General features: G+C 45.0%; 1 protein-coding gene across 1 annotated transcript in view; it reads right to left on the bottom strand.

The window, feature by feature from the left end:
* epha4b (eph receptor A4b) overlaps positions 1-15,913 on the bottom strand; it is a 112,921-nt gene that overhangs the window by 17,852 nt on the left and 79,156 nt on the right. Inside the window, 4 exon segments of the mRNA XM_042099757.1 lie at positions 5,225-5,415; positions 6,425-6,551; positions 6,998-7,045; positions 7,048-7,064. Of these exon segments, the coding sequence (XP_041955691.1) occupies positions 5,225-5,415; positions 6,425-6,551; positions 6,998-7,045; positions 7,048-7,064 (383 nt within the window).

The following is a 15,913-nucleotide window of genomic DNA, read 5'->3' on the forward strand; positions in this document are numbered from 1 at the left end:
TGTGTGTGTCTGTCTCTGTGTGTGTGTGTGTGTGTGTGTGTGTGCGTGTGTGTGTGTGTGTGTGTTATGGGTTTCACCACTTCTGATTTTTACTAGTTGACAAGTTTTTCATAATAGTCGTCAACTAGTCGTTATGCATCATTGCTGGCATTAACACTGTTAGTGCCAGCTGTTGGCAGCCGGTGTTTCATCTTTAGATGGTTATCCATAGCAAATGTGTTCTTATTGATATATTATATTATATCATATTATTATATATTTATTATATTTCATATTATGTTGATACAGTTGTACTCAACGTACAGTATATGTCACTGTGGAACCGGTCTCATTTCAGTGAAGTAATTCCACATAGAAATGTCTAGCCTGTTTAGCCTTTTTGTCCACGACTAGCTGACTGCTGCTGCCAACAGCACCGACTAGTGATTTTAGTAGTCGACTAGTTGGCAAAACCCCTAGTGTCTGTATGTGTAGATATGTTTGTGTCCACGGGCGTGTCTGAAGCGAAGCCCATTGCTGAGAGTGACATTCTCATTCTCACCTCCCGCCACACCATTAACAATAGCGCCTCTGAGCCTCTACCAATCCCCTCTCTCTGTCTGTTTCGCTCCATCCAGGCTAGTTCATTTGCAGAGTGATGACCCATCCTCCAGATAGACTATTGATTTCTACGCTAGGTGTTAAAGTGCTTGGCTGGAAATAGTAATTTTGTGCAAAACACGTTGTGTTTCTACCACAACGTGTTTAGCACTTGTTAAAGCTAAAAAGAAAAGAAGCTTCACTGTCTCGTACAATTGCTTATGGTTTTTGTTTGAGGCTGAGAGAAGATCAAAATGTGCGTAACTGCACGCCAGAAACTTACAGACTTATGATGTGCTGCCTTTGTTAATTTTTTTTTTCTTATACACTACAAAACACAAGAACAAAAGGACAGAACGTCATTTAAAAGTGAGCATCTTATCGATTCCTCTAATGGCTTTTAACCAAAACACATAACCTATTTAGCAATGGGCCCCTATTCATGTGGGCTGGTGATGTCGCGTCAGGTTACGAGACACTAACTTGCTAACCGAGAACAGAGTGCTAGCACAGACGTTCCGTGCCTTCCCACATGCCAAGTCGAGCATTCCGAGAGCCAAATCCCATTGTTCTTCAAAGAGTGGGTCTCACAGATAATGAAAGGCTTCTGAAAATAGATCCTGGAATTAAATGAATCGCTTTTCTCTTTCTAGGAGGAGAATGCTTTCGATGCTGGCGGATGATAGGTCTGGCCAAATTGAATGTGAGCAGATTAGCTGATTGTTTGCCACACAAAAGGCTGGAGATGAGTGAGATAAGACGAGTGTGGCTCTTCTCCTCTTCCTCTCTGGCTGTGAGAGAGGGAAGACAGGAGTGCTTTCTCAATGGCCTCCCTCTCTCAGGCGGTCCTCATCAGCATAACAATGAGTCCAATCAGAGCCTGCTGAGGCAGTTTAAATATTATTCTGATGACAGCACGCTGATTGGAGCTTTATGGTTGAAGTGGCATGCCAATGTACATCATGCAGCGTGTGCACACACAGACACACACACATTCACACATATGCACACAGACACACACACAAAGACACACACACCTTCCACTACCACACTTGTTCACACCTAACACCCCCACCCCCCAACACACACACACACACACACACACACACACGCAGACACATACAGACATGCAAACAGACCTCCACTATCCCACTTATGACAACTTCCTCTATGACATTTGGAAGCATAAATAAACACACACACATCCACCCACTACCCAAACAGACATGCACCAACATCCCCCTAAAAACACCCACACACACATAAACCACACACACACACACACACACACACACACACACACACACACGCAGACACATACAGACATGCAAACAGACCTCCACTATCCCACTTATGACAACTTCCTCTATGACATTTGGAAGCATAAATAAACACACACACATCCACCCACTACCCAAACAGACATGCACCAACATCCCCCTAAAAACACACACACACACACACACATAAACCACACACACACATACACACACACACACACACACACACACACACACACACACACACACACACACACACACACACACACACACACTCACATACTCACACACTCACATACTCACACACACACACGCACACAATGCCATCATGCTCTGCTACTACATAAAACACTGCAATAAAACGTCCAAGTTAGTCTGTTTGGATAAGAGCCCTGTTTCCTGGCTGAATGATCTGGTGAAAGGAGACGTCCGTGGAGGACTAGATCAGACTGTTGAAATGCTGGCTTCCCCACTCTGGGCTAAACTCAGGGCTTCCACCCGCTTCTCCCCCCTCCTCACACATGCCTCCCTTTCTTCCTCTGCCAGCCTAAGGCTGCCTCTAAGGTCAAACAGGCTCAGATGGTGTCTCTGTGTGTGTGTGAGAGAGGGAGAGAGGGTGTTATTATCATCATTGTGAAACTGCCTGGTTTGGGGTAAACGCATATTGATTTGAGAGTAAGGTGGGGGTGGAATGTATGCGTTTGTGTCTGTCTGTGTGTGTGTGTGTGTGTTTGTGTGTGTGTGTGTGTGTGTGTGTGTGGAGGTGGTAGAGGGTACCCCACAGGAAGCACAGCTAGACTCCTTCAACACACACACACACACACACACACATACACACACATCTCCACCCCCGTTCCGGCCCCACAGGCTGGAGGTGCCCTATTGAGTGCCCTCCTCACCTTTCAGCCCCGTGGGCAGTGACATCTTCTGGGCTGCCATGTGTGAAATGAGCCCTCCCCTCCACCCTGTGGATCTGCGTGGGCTGGGTTGGGTTCTGCGCTCCCAGTGCACCTTGCCCCCATGTATGTCTCAGAGACACCACCCCAGCACACACACATACACACACACACACACACACACACACACACACACACACACAATTCTTCTCCTATGCTTTCAGTTTTTCTTCTCAACATTGCCCTCAGCGTTTCTCAAGTTTTAATTCTTTGTTGTACATATATGTATATGTAATAGCATTATATCCAAATATATATTGTATTTTATTTCAGGATTCATTTTAAGTCAAATGTAAAATTCCATGACTTTCCCTGACCAAAAAAACGAATTTTCATGACCTACTACATAATCAGTACAAAATACCAACCAAAGATTTCAGACCAGCTCCGTAGCACTTTAGAATCTTTAACTTTTTTTAGAGCGGGAAATGGATAAATGTGCATTAAAAAAATAAAAAGTAGGGCTAACCACAACCACTCAAGCAAGCAGTAATGGAAAAAGTTAATAAAGTGGATAAACACCAATGCTGTGTGGAAATATATTTGTATTAATGTATTTTGGAAAGGAAATTTAAACTGTTACAACAAAATTCCCCAACATTCCATGACTTTGCCATAAAAATGATATAATTCCCTGACTTTCCATGTTAAAATTCCATGCTATTTCAGAAATTCAATGACCTGTGGGAACCCTGTTATTTACTATATCACTGTAGTTTAACCACAATCACAATCTTACTCTAATTGCCCCATCACAGAAACATAAATCTATGCCTACCACCTCACCCGTATACTTCACTAAATCTCAGTGGACAATCTGGAGGCAAAAATAACACAACAGAGGTATAAATAAAGTGGAATGAGACATTCAACACATTATCATGTGATACCCAGGAGAGAGCCACACCACCCTGGGCCTCACTGTCTGTGATGTTTAAGAGCGCTTTGTATCATCACACCGTACAAACATGGCTGAGTCCTCAGCACTCGGGAGAACCGGTGTAGAACATTTTCTGCTCTCTGACTCACTGTTTAATTCTATTTGATGGTGTGTGCTTTAAAAAAATAAAATAAAAAAGAAGTATAAAGTTTGACTAGCCTCGTGGAGCGTGCCCTGGGTATTTGCATTGCACATTAAAAATCTCCGCTAATACTGAGAGCGGGGCAATTAGGAGGCATCTGCCTTTCCTGAAATGCAAAGCAAACTTGAGTCACTCCATTAATAGTTCTGCAAACCGTAGAATACCCCAGCCAACAAAAGGTCAGGATTAACATTTGGCATCAGAGAAAGGGAGGGAAATTAGTGAGAATGAATACGGAATGTTCAGGGAGTTTAATGCATTTAATAAGGATGCTGTTGAATATTTATGTCGCAAAAAACACATCCAATTAACAATTTAAACCATTAATATTCATTGGGCCTTACATATGCATATGGCTTTTGTTCCGTGACATAGGTAGAGTGAACAACGAGGCTCTAGTGCCTGGTTAAGGACCCTGTCAGACAGAAGTCGGTGTGTGTGTGTGTGAGTGTGTGTGTGTGTGTGTGTGTGTGTGTGTGTGTGTGTGTGTGTGTGTGTGTGTGTGTGTGTGTGTGCATGTGTGTGTGTGTGTGCACGTGCGTGTGCACATATGTGACTGAGAAGAGCATATCTTCTATTTATGCGCAAACAGCCGGTATAGCTAATGCAGGAGATAAGGCAGCAGACATAGCGCATTGTGACTGTCTGTTTGGGGGATTTAAGGGAAAAGCCAAGAGAGACGGTGTGTGCGCTGCAGTAATCATCGGTCTAATCACGTCTGAGCAGCCTCTCAGAGTCTACCTCGCCTCGTGTTTGCAAATGGGCTTGCTAGAAGGATACATGGATAAGCACAAATGAAAAAAAAAAAAAAAAAAAGAAAGACAGGAGCTAACTAAAGAAAAGGAGATAGAAAAATGAACAAAGGAGGGTAGATAAAGAACAGCGACAGCCTGGACTAACAAACGACCCAAAACAGACGATAATCACTGTTTTGGGGGCAATGCAAATGTAGAGCGTATGTCTTGCTGTTCAGATCTAATTTCAAACACTGTCCTAAAATAACCCCCGCCAGGTAACCAATCATCAAACATTTGCTCCTACACCAGATCACATTCAGACTGCCACTGATCTGTCCTGATAAAAGTCCACAGATTAATCATAAATGGTGGACAAAGCACCAATTGATCACAGAGGCATTCTTCTCAAGCCGCCACAGAGGAGCTGACGGTGGCACTAAATTAGAACAAGTGCCTTCAGATCGTTTTAGGCAGGTTTCCCAAAATGATATCATTGTTTCAAGTCCAGTCTTTCATTTATCTCCTTTTGAATGGAGATCATCTCAAAGGCATTTCATATCAGGCAACTCAAAAAACACCGTTACACTTACATCTGGTGACGACGCCCTCCAGGCGGATGATGTTGGGGTGGTCGAACTGGCCCATGATGCTGGCCGTCGGACAGGAAGTCCCGCCTCTGCTTCTCTGAGTTAGCCTGCGCTTCAGGCTCTTGATGGCCACATAGATCTCCCGCTTACTGGGCAGCTTGAGACGGCCGCTGCACACCCACTCACCAAACTCCCTGGACAATAACACACCACATGAGCACTAGGTTCAGTTATAGAAAGTCTGACAGCACATACATTAATATTGACATTAAATATTGATTAATATTACAGATGACAATTGACAAGTAGTCTTAAATGCAGAACCAAATGACATAAACACAGTACATACTGTAACTGAAAACAATGCAAGGTGAAGCTCATACTGTGTGAACAGGAATGATGCTTTTTGTAGACGAGGCAGGCTATAATCTAGCAAATGAGCTAACTATTCCTCTGCTTCACCTTGTGTGTGATGTGGACACGGCGGAGACTGAACTAGCGAGATGATAGGTCTGAACCATTTGAGGTCGCCAGCAAAGGCATGTCTCACAGGTCTGGTCTGTAAGAACCACCCACACTTGAGGCTTTTCACACCATTTCAACAAGAAGGAGGGGCAACACGCTCAGACACAGCACTCTTATGCTGTCAGTCATCATTATCACCGAGAGTAGCAGAGCAGAGAGAGAGAGAGAGAGAGAGAGAGAGAGAGATGAGAGAGAGAGGGAGAGAGGAGAGAGGAGAGAGAGAGAGAGAGAGAGAGAGAGAGAGAGGAGAGAGAGAGAGAGAGAGAGAGAGAGCAGAGAAGGGACAAGGGAAAGAGAAGACAGTATGAGAGAGAGAGGGAAAATGAAACTGAGTGGGCCTCTTTGATGGTCTATAATTACCACTAAAACAAAAGCATGGGCTTTTTAGTGATAAATGAGCCCTCGTTGAAAAGAGATCTGCTCCTAAAAGCTCTTTTCACAGACTGGAGCAAAGACAGTTAGAGAGTGAGTGAGCGAGAGAGAGAACACAAAAGAGAGAGAGAGAGAGAGAGAGAGAGAGAGAGAGAGACTCTACTAAGTGCTCAGCGCTGTTGAAGTGCAGGAATAGATCTTGAGTCATCGCTTAAATGAACACATGCAACAACAAGGGGTTAAATGTATCAGGCTCTTGTGCGATGACGCGCCAGCTGGCGACAAGCCATCCACCAGTAAGCTAACCTGCGCCGATGACCTCGCTCGATGCGGATGCTGGACGCGTCAATCTCCTTGGCAAAGTCCCGCACTGCCTGGTTGGGATCCTCATATGTGTGGGGGTGGATGTAGGTGCGGCTGCCAGGGAGTTTTACTGTATGAACAAACACAAAAAACACACAGATTAAAAACACGCACAAAACACACACACACTCACACACACACCACACCACACACACACACACACACACACACACACACACACACACACACACACACACACACATATATATAGCTCTTGAAAAAATAAGAGACCACTGCACATTTTTCTGATATCATCCTACGGTTGCCGAGTGACATTCAAATGAGTTGATGGTCATATTCACATTTGCAGTGGTCTCTTAATTTTGAATATGACGTCAACTCAGAGTTGTATATATATATATATATATAGTGTATATAATAGTAGTCTCACTTAAGAATACAAATATTCCCATTTCAAGTGATTGCTACCAGTTATCTAAGCCTAAAGAGGGGACTAATGGCGAGTGTTGTTTGATCTGGTGCGCTATTATGTGCTAATGTGATGAATGGCTGCACCTCTTCCATGCTGAAACTGCATCTTCTCTTCGTCCGGGTCCTGCTTGGCTTGATGTACCCACAGTGTCTGAGGAGGAGGCCAGAGATGGCAGACGAGTGAGTTAATAAGCAAACTTGCACTGCAAACTCCACACAGTAAATTTCACTTCTCCAAGGCTACCATGGAGTTTTTATTTCAGATTTATTTCAGAGTTTTACACTGAGGCTGACTTGCTGAAACACATTAAATGTGTATGTGTATAGCTGAGGGGTGTATGTCTGGTGGTGTATGTGTGCTGTGTATCTGTCTGTCTGTGGAGGAGGGAGGTGTGTGTGTGTGTGTGTGTGTGTGTGTGTGTGTGCGTGCGTGTGTGTGTGTGTGTGTGTGTGTATGTGTGTGTGTGTAACGTTTTAGTTTGGCACAGGTTCAGTAAAAGGCTCCATTCTCAGCTCTGGTTCACATCTGGGAGCAGTCTCTGTGGACACATTACACCACCTAAAAATACGTGCTTGCCCGCTTCCTCATTCTTTCTATCCCCTTCCCTTCCCACTCCCTCCTTCCCTCCCTCTCCTCCACTCTCCCCTCTCTCCCTCTCCATTCTAACCCCCCCCCCCCCCCTCTGTATTCTGCTCTCGCTCCACTCGCCTATCTTTCTACCCTTTTCTTCAACCCATCTCTTATTCGCTCGCTCTCTCCCTCTCTTTGGCCTGAGGCACTATCTGTGAGTACAACTCACAATCACGCTAATTGATTTCCCTGTGCACAGCAGCTCCTTCAAAGAAACACAGCAGGTGCTTTCTGCGGACTTCATTAACGGCTCTCCACTGCACACCCAGCAGAGAGAAAGAAAAAAATCACACCGGTTACCTCCACTAAAACATACTACATGTGTACACTCTGGTTACCTCCACTAAAACATACTGCATGTGTACACTCTGGTTACCTCCACTAAAACATACATACTACATGTGTACACTCTGGTTACCTCCACTAAAACATACTACATGTGTACACTCTGGTTACCTCCACTAAAACATACTACATGTGTACACTCTGGTTACCTCCACTAAAACATACTACTATGTGTAGAGAGTGATGGAGAGAGATGTGTGCATCACATTTGGATTTCCTCCCTTCCTACAGCCTTAAGGGAAGAAAGGCTCTGAAAAGGCTCTAGTGTTCTCTCACTACAACAGTATTAGAACATGCTAGACTACATACACTGTAGACACATTTCCTGTTTCTCTCACTAAAGTATGCCAGACTACATTTGTAGACAGACAGAGAGAGATGTGTGTGTGTGTGTGTGTGTGTGTGTGTGTGTGTGTGTGTGTGTGTGTGTGTGTGTGTGTGTGTGTGTGTGGGCGTGTGCAAGTCCGTGTGTGTGTGTGCGTGTGTGTGTCCAAGAGCTCAACACAAAAGGGAGGAATGGAAAGCCTCCCTTACTGGAGTCTTGTTCCTCTCAGTAGAACATCACAACATCTCTGAACACCCTGATGTATTTCCCTATCTTAAGTTACACCTCAATGAAAGGGGTTAAATCATGATTTCATGGTCATTTACAAACAGCAGGATGAAAAAAAAAAATGAGCATAGCTGTTTTAAGCTTCACTTTTATCGCTTTCAACCTTTAATACTGTTAACAGAACTGTGGTTAACTGTGGCATTATAGTTATTACCAACTGTGAAATCTGATACCCCTTCATTACAATCAGACCACAGTGTGATTTGGGTGCACGGCGTGCGTATGATACTTTTCATTAGGGAGAATTCCAGACACTGCATGATGGGTTTCACTGAGCAGCCAGTGTGATCCAGCTGACTGCCCAGTGGCCACTCCACCTGTGGACGCCAGGGTAAGGTTCTCAGATACTCCACCCTCTACAGACACACCCACGTCAGCATACATGTAGTCAGTTACACAATGCCCACTATAATGCAAAATGTAAAACAAAGCTTCTTATTTGAGCACTAGAATACAATCCTTTGGTTCACAAAGCCAGTTAGAATGGAGGAAATAGAACCACAACACCAACAAGAATACTAGACTAGGCCTCAACACCGAACTTCATTTACAGAGCACAAAGCATATGCACTGGTAAGTGCTTTTGGCAAGTACTTGTAAGTTATTCTTTTGGCAAGTATTGGTAAGTTATCCAAATTCATATTATGCATTAAAGGAGTAACCTTCAGTGGTTAGTAGTAACAGGTACAGAACACAGTACACAGGTTCTGCAAGAAGCGCACTACTTTTGATGTTAGTAACAAGCAACTCAGAGTAGTAAGTTATGTTGCTGCTAAACATGAGGCTAGCTGTGTGAGACCTGCTGGTCTGCAGCTTCGGTCCACCCTCACTTTAGGATGAACCTCGTTGCTGCCCGACTCTGTGTCCTGGCACCACAGTCTGTGCCAGGCCTATGCCAACTGTGCCACCAGCTCTGGGTGGCAGAGCCCGCGGCGGCACATGGAGCCGTGCGTGGCAGTCATCTTCCCTCACACACTCGGGACGTTTGATGCTAATTTTGCCTGGCTCCTCCAAACTGGAGCCTGACACAGTGTAAACAGCACTAATTGGCAGCACTGATTAAAATCCCCCTGCTGTGGATGATGTGTGTGTGTGTGTGTGTGTGTGTGTGTGTGTGTTTGTGTGTGAGACAGTATGTATGTGTGTGAGTTGGGTGTGAGGGAGAGTCGGGAGAGGAATGAAGATTCAAAAATGGCATTCATAATGGAAACAACCGACCTGCTCCTTTGCTTTGCTTGCTACACCGTGTTATGAGTAACATGGAACAGTTTTGCTGCAAGTGTGTTGGTGTGTGTGTGTGTGTGTGTGTGTGTGTGTGTGTGTGTGTGTGTGTGTGTGTGTGTGTGTGTGTGTGTGTGTGTGAAAGAGGTGTTAAGTCGACAATACACATTCAACACCTTGAGTCTTACATAAATTCAAACGTAAATCTATATCTGCTAACAGAAAAAACTCAATTTTTCAAAACAATGTGTTTCGTAAAGCTCATCTGCAGGATTTCTATCTCTCGCTGGACAGTTTTGGCGTTATGTTTTTTGTGCTGAGGCATTGGAAAGAAGGCATGACAAATAAAACCCCTCTGTCGGCAGTCATCTCCCTACCAATCTCTCTGGCAGGCTCGGGGAACCATCTAATGAGAAAAAGAGCATCTGTATTGACAAAGTGTCTGGCCGCTGCACAGAACAAAGCAAGAGGCATTATGGAGGTGCAGATTCCCAATTTCCCCACGCTTCTACACAAATGACAGCATCCTGCTGCAATGGTGGCATTGGCGGCTGCAGCAGCAGCAGCAAGCAGTCCAGGAGGCCAGTGGAAACAAATGGCTCTCCCTTTGCACTTTTTTCTCCCTCAACTGCTGTCTCGCCTCTGTGTTCGTTCGACACTGCGGCTGTGAGTATGTGTGTGTATGTGTGTGTGTGTGTGTGTGTGTCTGTGTGTGTGTGTGTGTGTGTGTGTGTGTGTGTGTGTGTGTCGACAGGGGCCTGATGTTGCAGCTTACACATTCACTTGCATTGACTGAGAGCCGCAAAGGGAGATGGGGTGGGGTCTGTGTCCCTACAATTTTCTCGTTCTTTCTCTCCCTCCCTCTTTCTCTCTCTCTTGCTATCATTCCCCACATCTAATCTCTGACTCTCTCTCCTGCTTTCTCTCTCTCTCTCTCTTTGCAGAATTAACATATCATTGTGCAGTGTTTCTCACTAACTCCAGCTATCTAACTCAAGACGTGTTTTTCATCCATCCAACAGGCTCTCTGAGGCCAGTTCTAACTAGCCATGTATCTCCTCATCTCATTTCTTTTCTATCTCTATCTCTCTATCCTTTATTTTCTCACTCCTTGTGCCTCTCACTGTATCTGTCGCTCTTTTTTGCTTTCTGTATCTCTCTCTCTCTGCACTATATCAGCAAACATGCATTTAAAGATCTTGGTCCTGGCACATTTGGAAAGCATGCATGCTGATTTTGCTGACAGAGAATTTTCTCTCATCCTCTGTGCTGTGATATTTTCTCCACTTTTTTGACAGGATGTGAGACTTTGGCATGTGGCACACTAAGAACATTAAAGTGAGGGCGAGATGAATAGATAAAGCAAGAGAGAAAGAAAGAAAGAAAGAAAGAGAGAAATATTGATAGAGAGAGAGAGAGAGAGAGAGTGAGAGAGAGAGAGAGAAGAGGAGGGGGGTGATACTGTACAAGCTCTAAGAGCTGACTCAGGTGTCCTTGTCTCCAGGATCTACGAATGGAACTCGACCGAGAAACATTTCTTTAAAAAACTGTTTAGGATCAATGCCAGAAGCAGACATAAGAGAGGGGGAAAGAGAGAGAGAGAGACAGAGGGAGAGAAAGGGAAACTGACAGAGGTAGACAGAGAGCTGGAGATCAAACACTAGGGCAAACTTTTCATGGGCTAAAGGGTCAAGAAGGGATTGATGTATTGTAGAGAAAGTGAAAAAAAAAAATAAGTTGAAATATCTGGAGCTGACGCAGATCTCTGTATATATGCACAGTGAGGAACCTTTAAAACAAAACGTCAAGCATAAAAGCACAGAACACTCTTCTCACTCTTCCCTCACTCTCTCTCTCACCAACGCTGCTGAGATCAAAGATCTGACAGAAGGAGAGAGGAGAGAAAAAAAAAAGAAAAAAAAAAAAAATGACGGTGCTGCTTGGCTGGGCCTCAGCAGAGGGAGAGAAAGAGAGAGAAATAGAGAGAGTTAAAGAACCTCTGAATAAATGACGTGCTAAACCAGGCCATATCATTCACTGTATTTTATATGACAAGCAGCCTTTTACTGCACCCATAAATGCACACAGACTAGAGGAAGAAAGGAATTGATATAGTGATGGCAGTCCTGAAGCTTCCATGGGGGTGGACAGAAAAGGAGGGGGCCCAGGTCAAGCGTCCACACCGGTGCCCCCTCCACTCCACTCAACCCCCACATGACCCTCCCCATGGTCTCTCCTCTTCTGGCACCTCTTCAACACCCTCACCCCCCTCTCTATTAAGACACGTCCTGGCCAACTGTCAGACACTGTCAGCGGAATTAAAAGAGGAAGAAACAGCTCAAGTGTCCTATATCTACTTCCACTCCAATCTTCTGGGAAGGACAGTGGACTTTAACGCGGCCAGTGCTGTACAACTTCACATCTTCATGGTCAAAGGGCTTCTTTGTGGAGTGAATAGGTCACGTGTTTAATAACACATCTCTATAGACAGGCTGAGTTACAGCTTTAGTATGGAAGGATAATATAGGCCTAAACTGACACTTTATGAGTAGTGAGGACATGTCTTGCACCAGGCAGGGAAGTCACCAAAGGTGAACCAGAGGAAATGTGCCACGCTATTTCCGCCAGTAACGTTTAATTGCCCGTTTTGATTACCCTGTATTTCCTGCAGTCTTAAAATGGGATGTGGCCGACCTTTGCCTTTTCAGTTGGCAGTAAACGTGTGACCTTGAGATAACAGCGTGCTCGGTTCCCTGACTAAACAAAACAGAAGCCACTTAAGCTGATGCTGATGGCCTCTCCTTTTCAATGTGTAGTATCAGGTAACAGTGAGCACACAGAAAACAACTATGTATCACACTACACAGAAAGGAACTACTAGTAGTAGTAGCAGTAGTAGTAGTAGCAGTAGCAGTAGCTAGTTGACCAAGAACTGGATGAATAATTACTAATAACCTCAAGCTACATATTCCTAAGACGTACTAAGAGGTGAGCCTCATACTGTGCATGTATATTTTGCTGTCAGCACAGCCGATAATACTGAAGAAAAACAGGCTCATCGGCAGCTCATGATGAATTTATTAGGAGAGAGAGAGAACGAGTGAGAGACAGAGAGAAACACAGAGAGCTAAATGGAGAATATGGATATGCAAGACATGAGCAAGCAGACTAATGTAGATAATCAGGAAGAGAAAGATAAGGCAAAGACAACAATATACTGTAGGGCAGACAGAGGGGGCAGAGAGAGAGAGAGAGAGAGAGAGAGAGAGAGAGAGAGAGAGAGAGAGAGAGAGAGAGAGAGAGAGAGAGAGAGAGAGAGAGAGAGAGAGAGAGAGAGACAGAGAGAGAAAGAGAGAGACAGAGAAAGAGAGTCCATATCATAATGAAGGCGGTAGCAAAGCATAAAACACAGAAATGACAGTTGCCATCTATCTATAGAAAATACAGTGTATCAGTTTATTTCCTCGGGCATAATGCTTTGGTCATACTACAGTAGGATCTCTGTCATTATCGTGTGTGTGTGTGTGTGTGTGTGTGTGTGTGTGTGTGTGTGTGTGTGTGTGTGTGTGTGTGTGTGTGTGTGTGTGTGTGTGTGTGTCATGCAGAGATCAGATGATTTCTAATCATCTCCGCTGCTGTGTCACACCCACCCCTAATGGGCTGGAGTGAGAGCTAGAGAATGGATGCTCCTCTGCCGAGCTTTAATCAGGCAAAAGTGGGCCTTCAGATTAATGGCAATCAGAGAATCACTTTCGTTTGAGGAAAAATCTGTACGTAAAAGAGACATAAGGCTCTAGCCCATGGAATATGAGGGGATGCTATCATGCGTTGCACTTGTCTTTCATTTTTATCTTTCTCTCTTTCACTCTCTCTTTCTCTCGCTCTTATTCCTCAGATAGGTCTCTCTTGCTGAGCAAACTTGGCGAGTGCCCAAGGTCTGGTGACTGCTTTAAAAAAGATTTACTCTGGTTCCAGTAATTATGAGGAGGACGGGCATGATTGAATGGAGATATCGAATGAATTTTGCACACATGGCTATTCAAAGGTGCGGGGAAACATTTAATTTGGAAACCATTCATTATGGTAATTGAAGATGCACCGCGAGAAGAAGGTTACCGATAATGTCTGTTTCGCCATGGCTTTTCCCCCCTCTTTTTTTATCTGTTTTGCTCAATGCAGTCATCCTTTGCAAATTAATTAAGCCGGCTGCACGCGGCTCATCTGGCGATGGCATCCACCCCTTGCACTGGGGGCACTGGGGCAATAAAAATCTCATTTGCTAAACAGCTCAGTGCACAAATACAGCCAGAGTCACCTCAAGAAAATAGGGATGCAAGGATGGTCGCGGCACCACCTTCTCCTTGGCTCAAAATGGCTGAGCTTTGATGACAGCTAAGCACCCACGGTAGAAATTAATAGCTTTTCTAATGGATTAAAATGGCCGTGCCGTAAAGGAATGAGCGCCTCTTTGGGGGGCTTGAGTCTCAGACGCGTGAACGGTGCTAATAGAAAAAATATCTTTTTCATTGACATTACATTTCACGACCAGCCATAATTCACTACTTCACTGTGTGCGGTGTCAGATCCACGGACCGACTGCAACTTTGCTTTCTCAGAGGGCACGGTAGGGTTAAAAAAAAGACAGCAGAGGAAAAAAGCCTTCGCAGGGGTGAGACAATGCGGCGTACTAAGACAAATAATTCCATCAATTCTCTTAAGCTCTGCTTCCATCGCATGAGCCAATCAGACGAAAGGATCTATGCGGCCATAAGCGCGGTAACTTTTCCCGGGTGGCGTGGGGAGAGTGAGGGCTGACAGCAGGCACTTTGCTTTCTCGGCTTGTTTGTTTTTTTCTCGCGTTCTGCCGACTAAGCACTGTTCCTCAATGGGCCAATGCCCCCGGGGCAAAAAAAGGCTGGCTTCGATTCCCCTACCAACGTTCATCATATAATGAAAATTATAACACATTAGGCCACACACACACATACATACACACGCACACATGCACACACACACACACACACACACACACACACACACACACACACACACAGACACACACACACACACAAAGCATTGCCAAAAGGCTTCCATTAGCTCCACACAGCCCACTGCAGGTGATGGCTCACTTGATCACATTAAGAGAGAGGCTAAAAACCCATTAACCAATTAGCGTTATCGCCACAGAGGACTTTGCCAGGACCCATCTTGTGTGTCCGCGAGCGGTGAGCATATCACACTTTTAGATTTGTCATAGAAAACGACCTGCAGACCCCAAGCTATCAGAGTGGGGTACTGTTACTGTTCTCAAACACATACATGCACTCACACAAAGGCCCTGAAGCAGCCAAGTAGAGATGATGAACATTTGGCTTGCAATCGTCATTATCACTTTTGTGCAATGACTGGGAATGGTCTGTTCACGTTAGCACTTTGGAGACTCAAGCCTGCACAAATGCTCAGGGCTTTTGGCAGGAGCGTAAGGTAATAGGGTGGCGTGTTTGTGTGTTTGTGTGTTTGTGTGTGTGTGTGTGTGTGTGTGTGTGTGTGTGTGTGTGTGTGTATGTGTGGTGTGATGGTGTGAGCGGCACAAGCTTGGCCAGCACGAGTGCTACCAAATCAGCATTAGCTGCATTGTTTCCAGGCAAGGAGGCAAAGAGGGGGAAGGCAATCAGGAGGGAAGTCTCGGATACTCTATTTGGGAAATTGCAACAAAGTGAAGAGTATTGGTGCTTCATGTCTGAGAGGAGAGGAGAGGAGAGGAGAGGAGAGGAGAGGAGAGGAGAGGACAGAGAAGTCACAGTTCCCCACTAACAGGAGGCAAGAGCAGAGAAGACGAGGAGTCAACTGTATTCATACTTCATTTCTGAGAGGAGAGAGAGGAGAGGAGTTGATTGTACTGACACTTTTGTGCCGTTTGTGCGAGCAGAGGAGTAGAGGAGAGGAGTCACCACCATTGGCACCTTCTTTCAGCAGAGACAGGACACAGGACTGGTGATCTGCTGTGCTGTGCTGCGCCGGAGCCCACCGCTCTCAGTGGCAGGCCCAGAGTGTCTGGCATGCCTGGGCCTCAGACCCATAAATGGTGTGACAAAAGATTGCAAGATTTTATCTGCTTTGGATGATTTACAGTTCAGACCATAATGCTTCCCCAAAGAAAGGCATATAAATTGTGCGGGGCGTGCACAAA

The sequence above is a fragment of the Alosa sapidissima genome, chromosome 1 (assembly GCF_018492685.1).
Source record: "Alosa sapidissima isolate fAloSap1 chromosome 1, fAloSap1.pri, whole genome shotgun sequence".
Taxonomy (NCBI): domain Eukaryota; kingdom Metazoa; phylum Chordata; class Actinopteri; order Clupeiformes; family Clupeidae; genus Alosa; species Alosa sapidissima.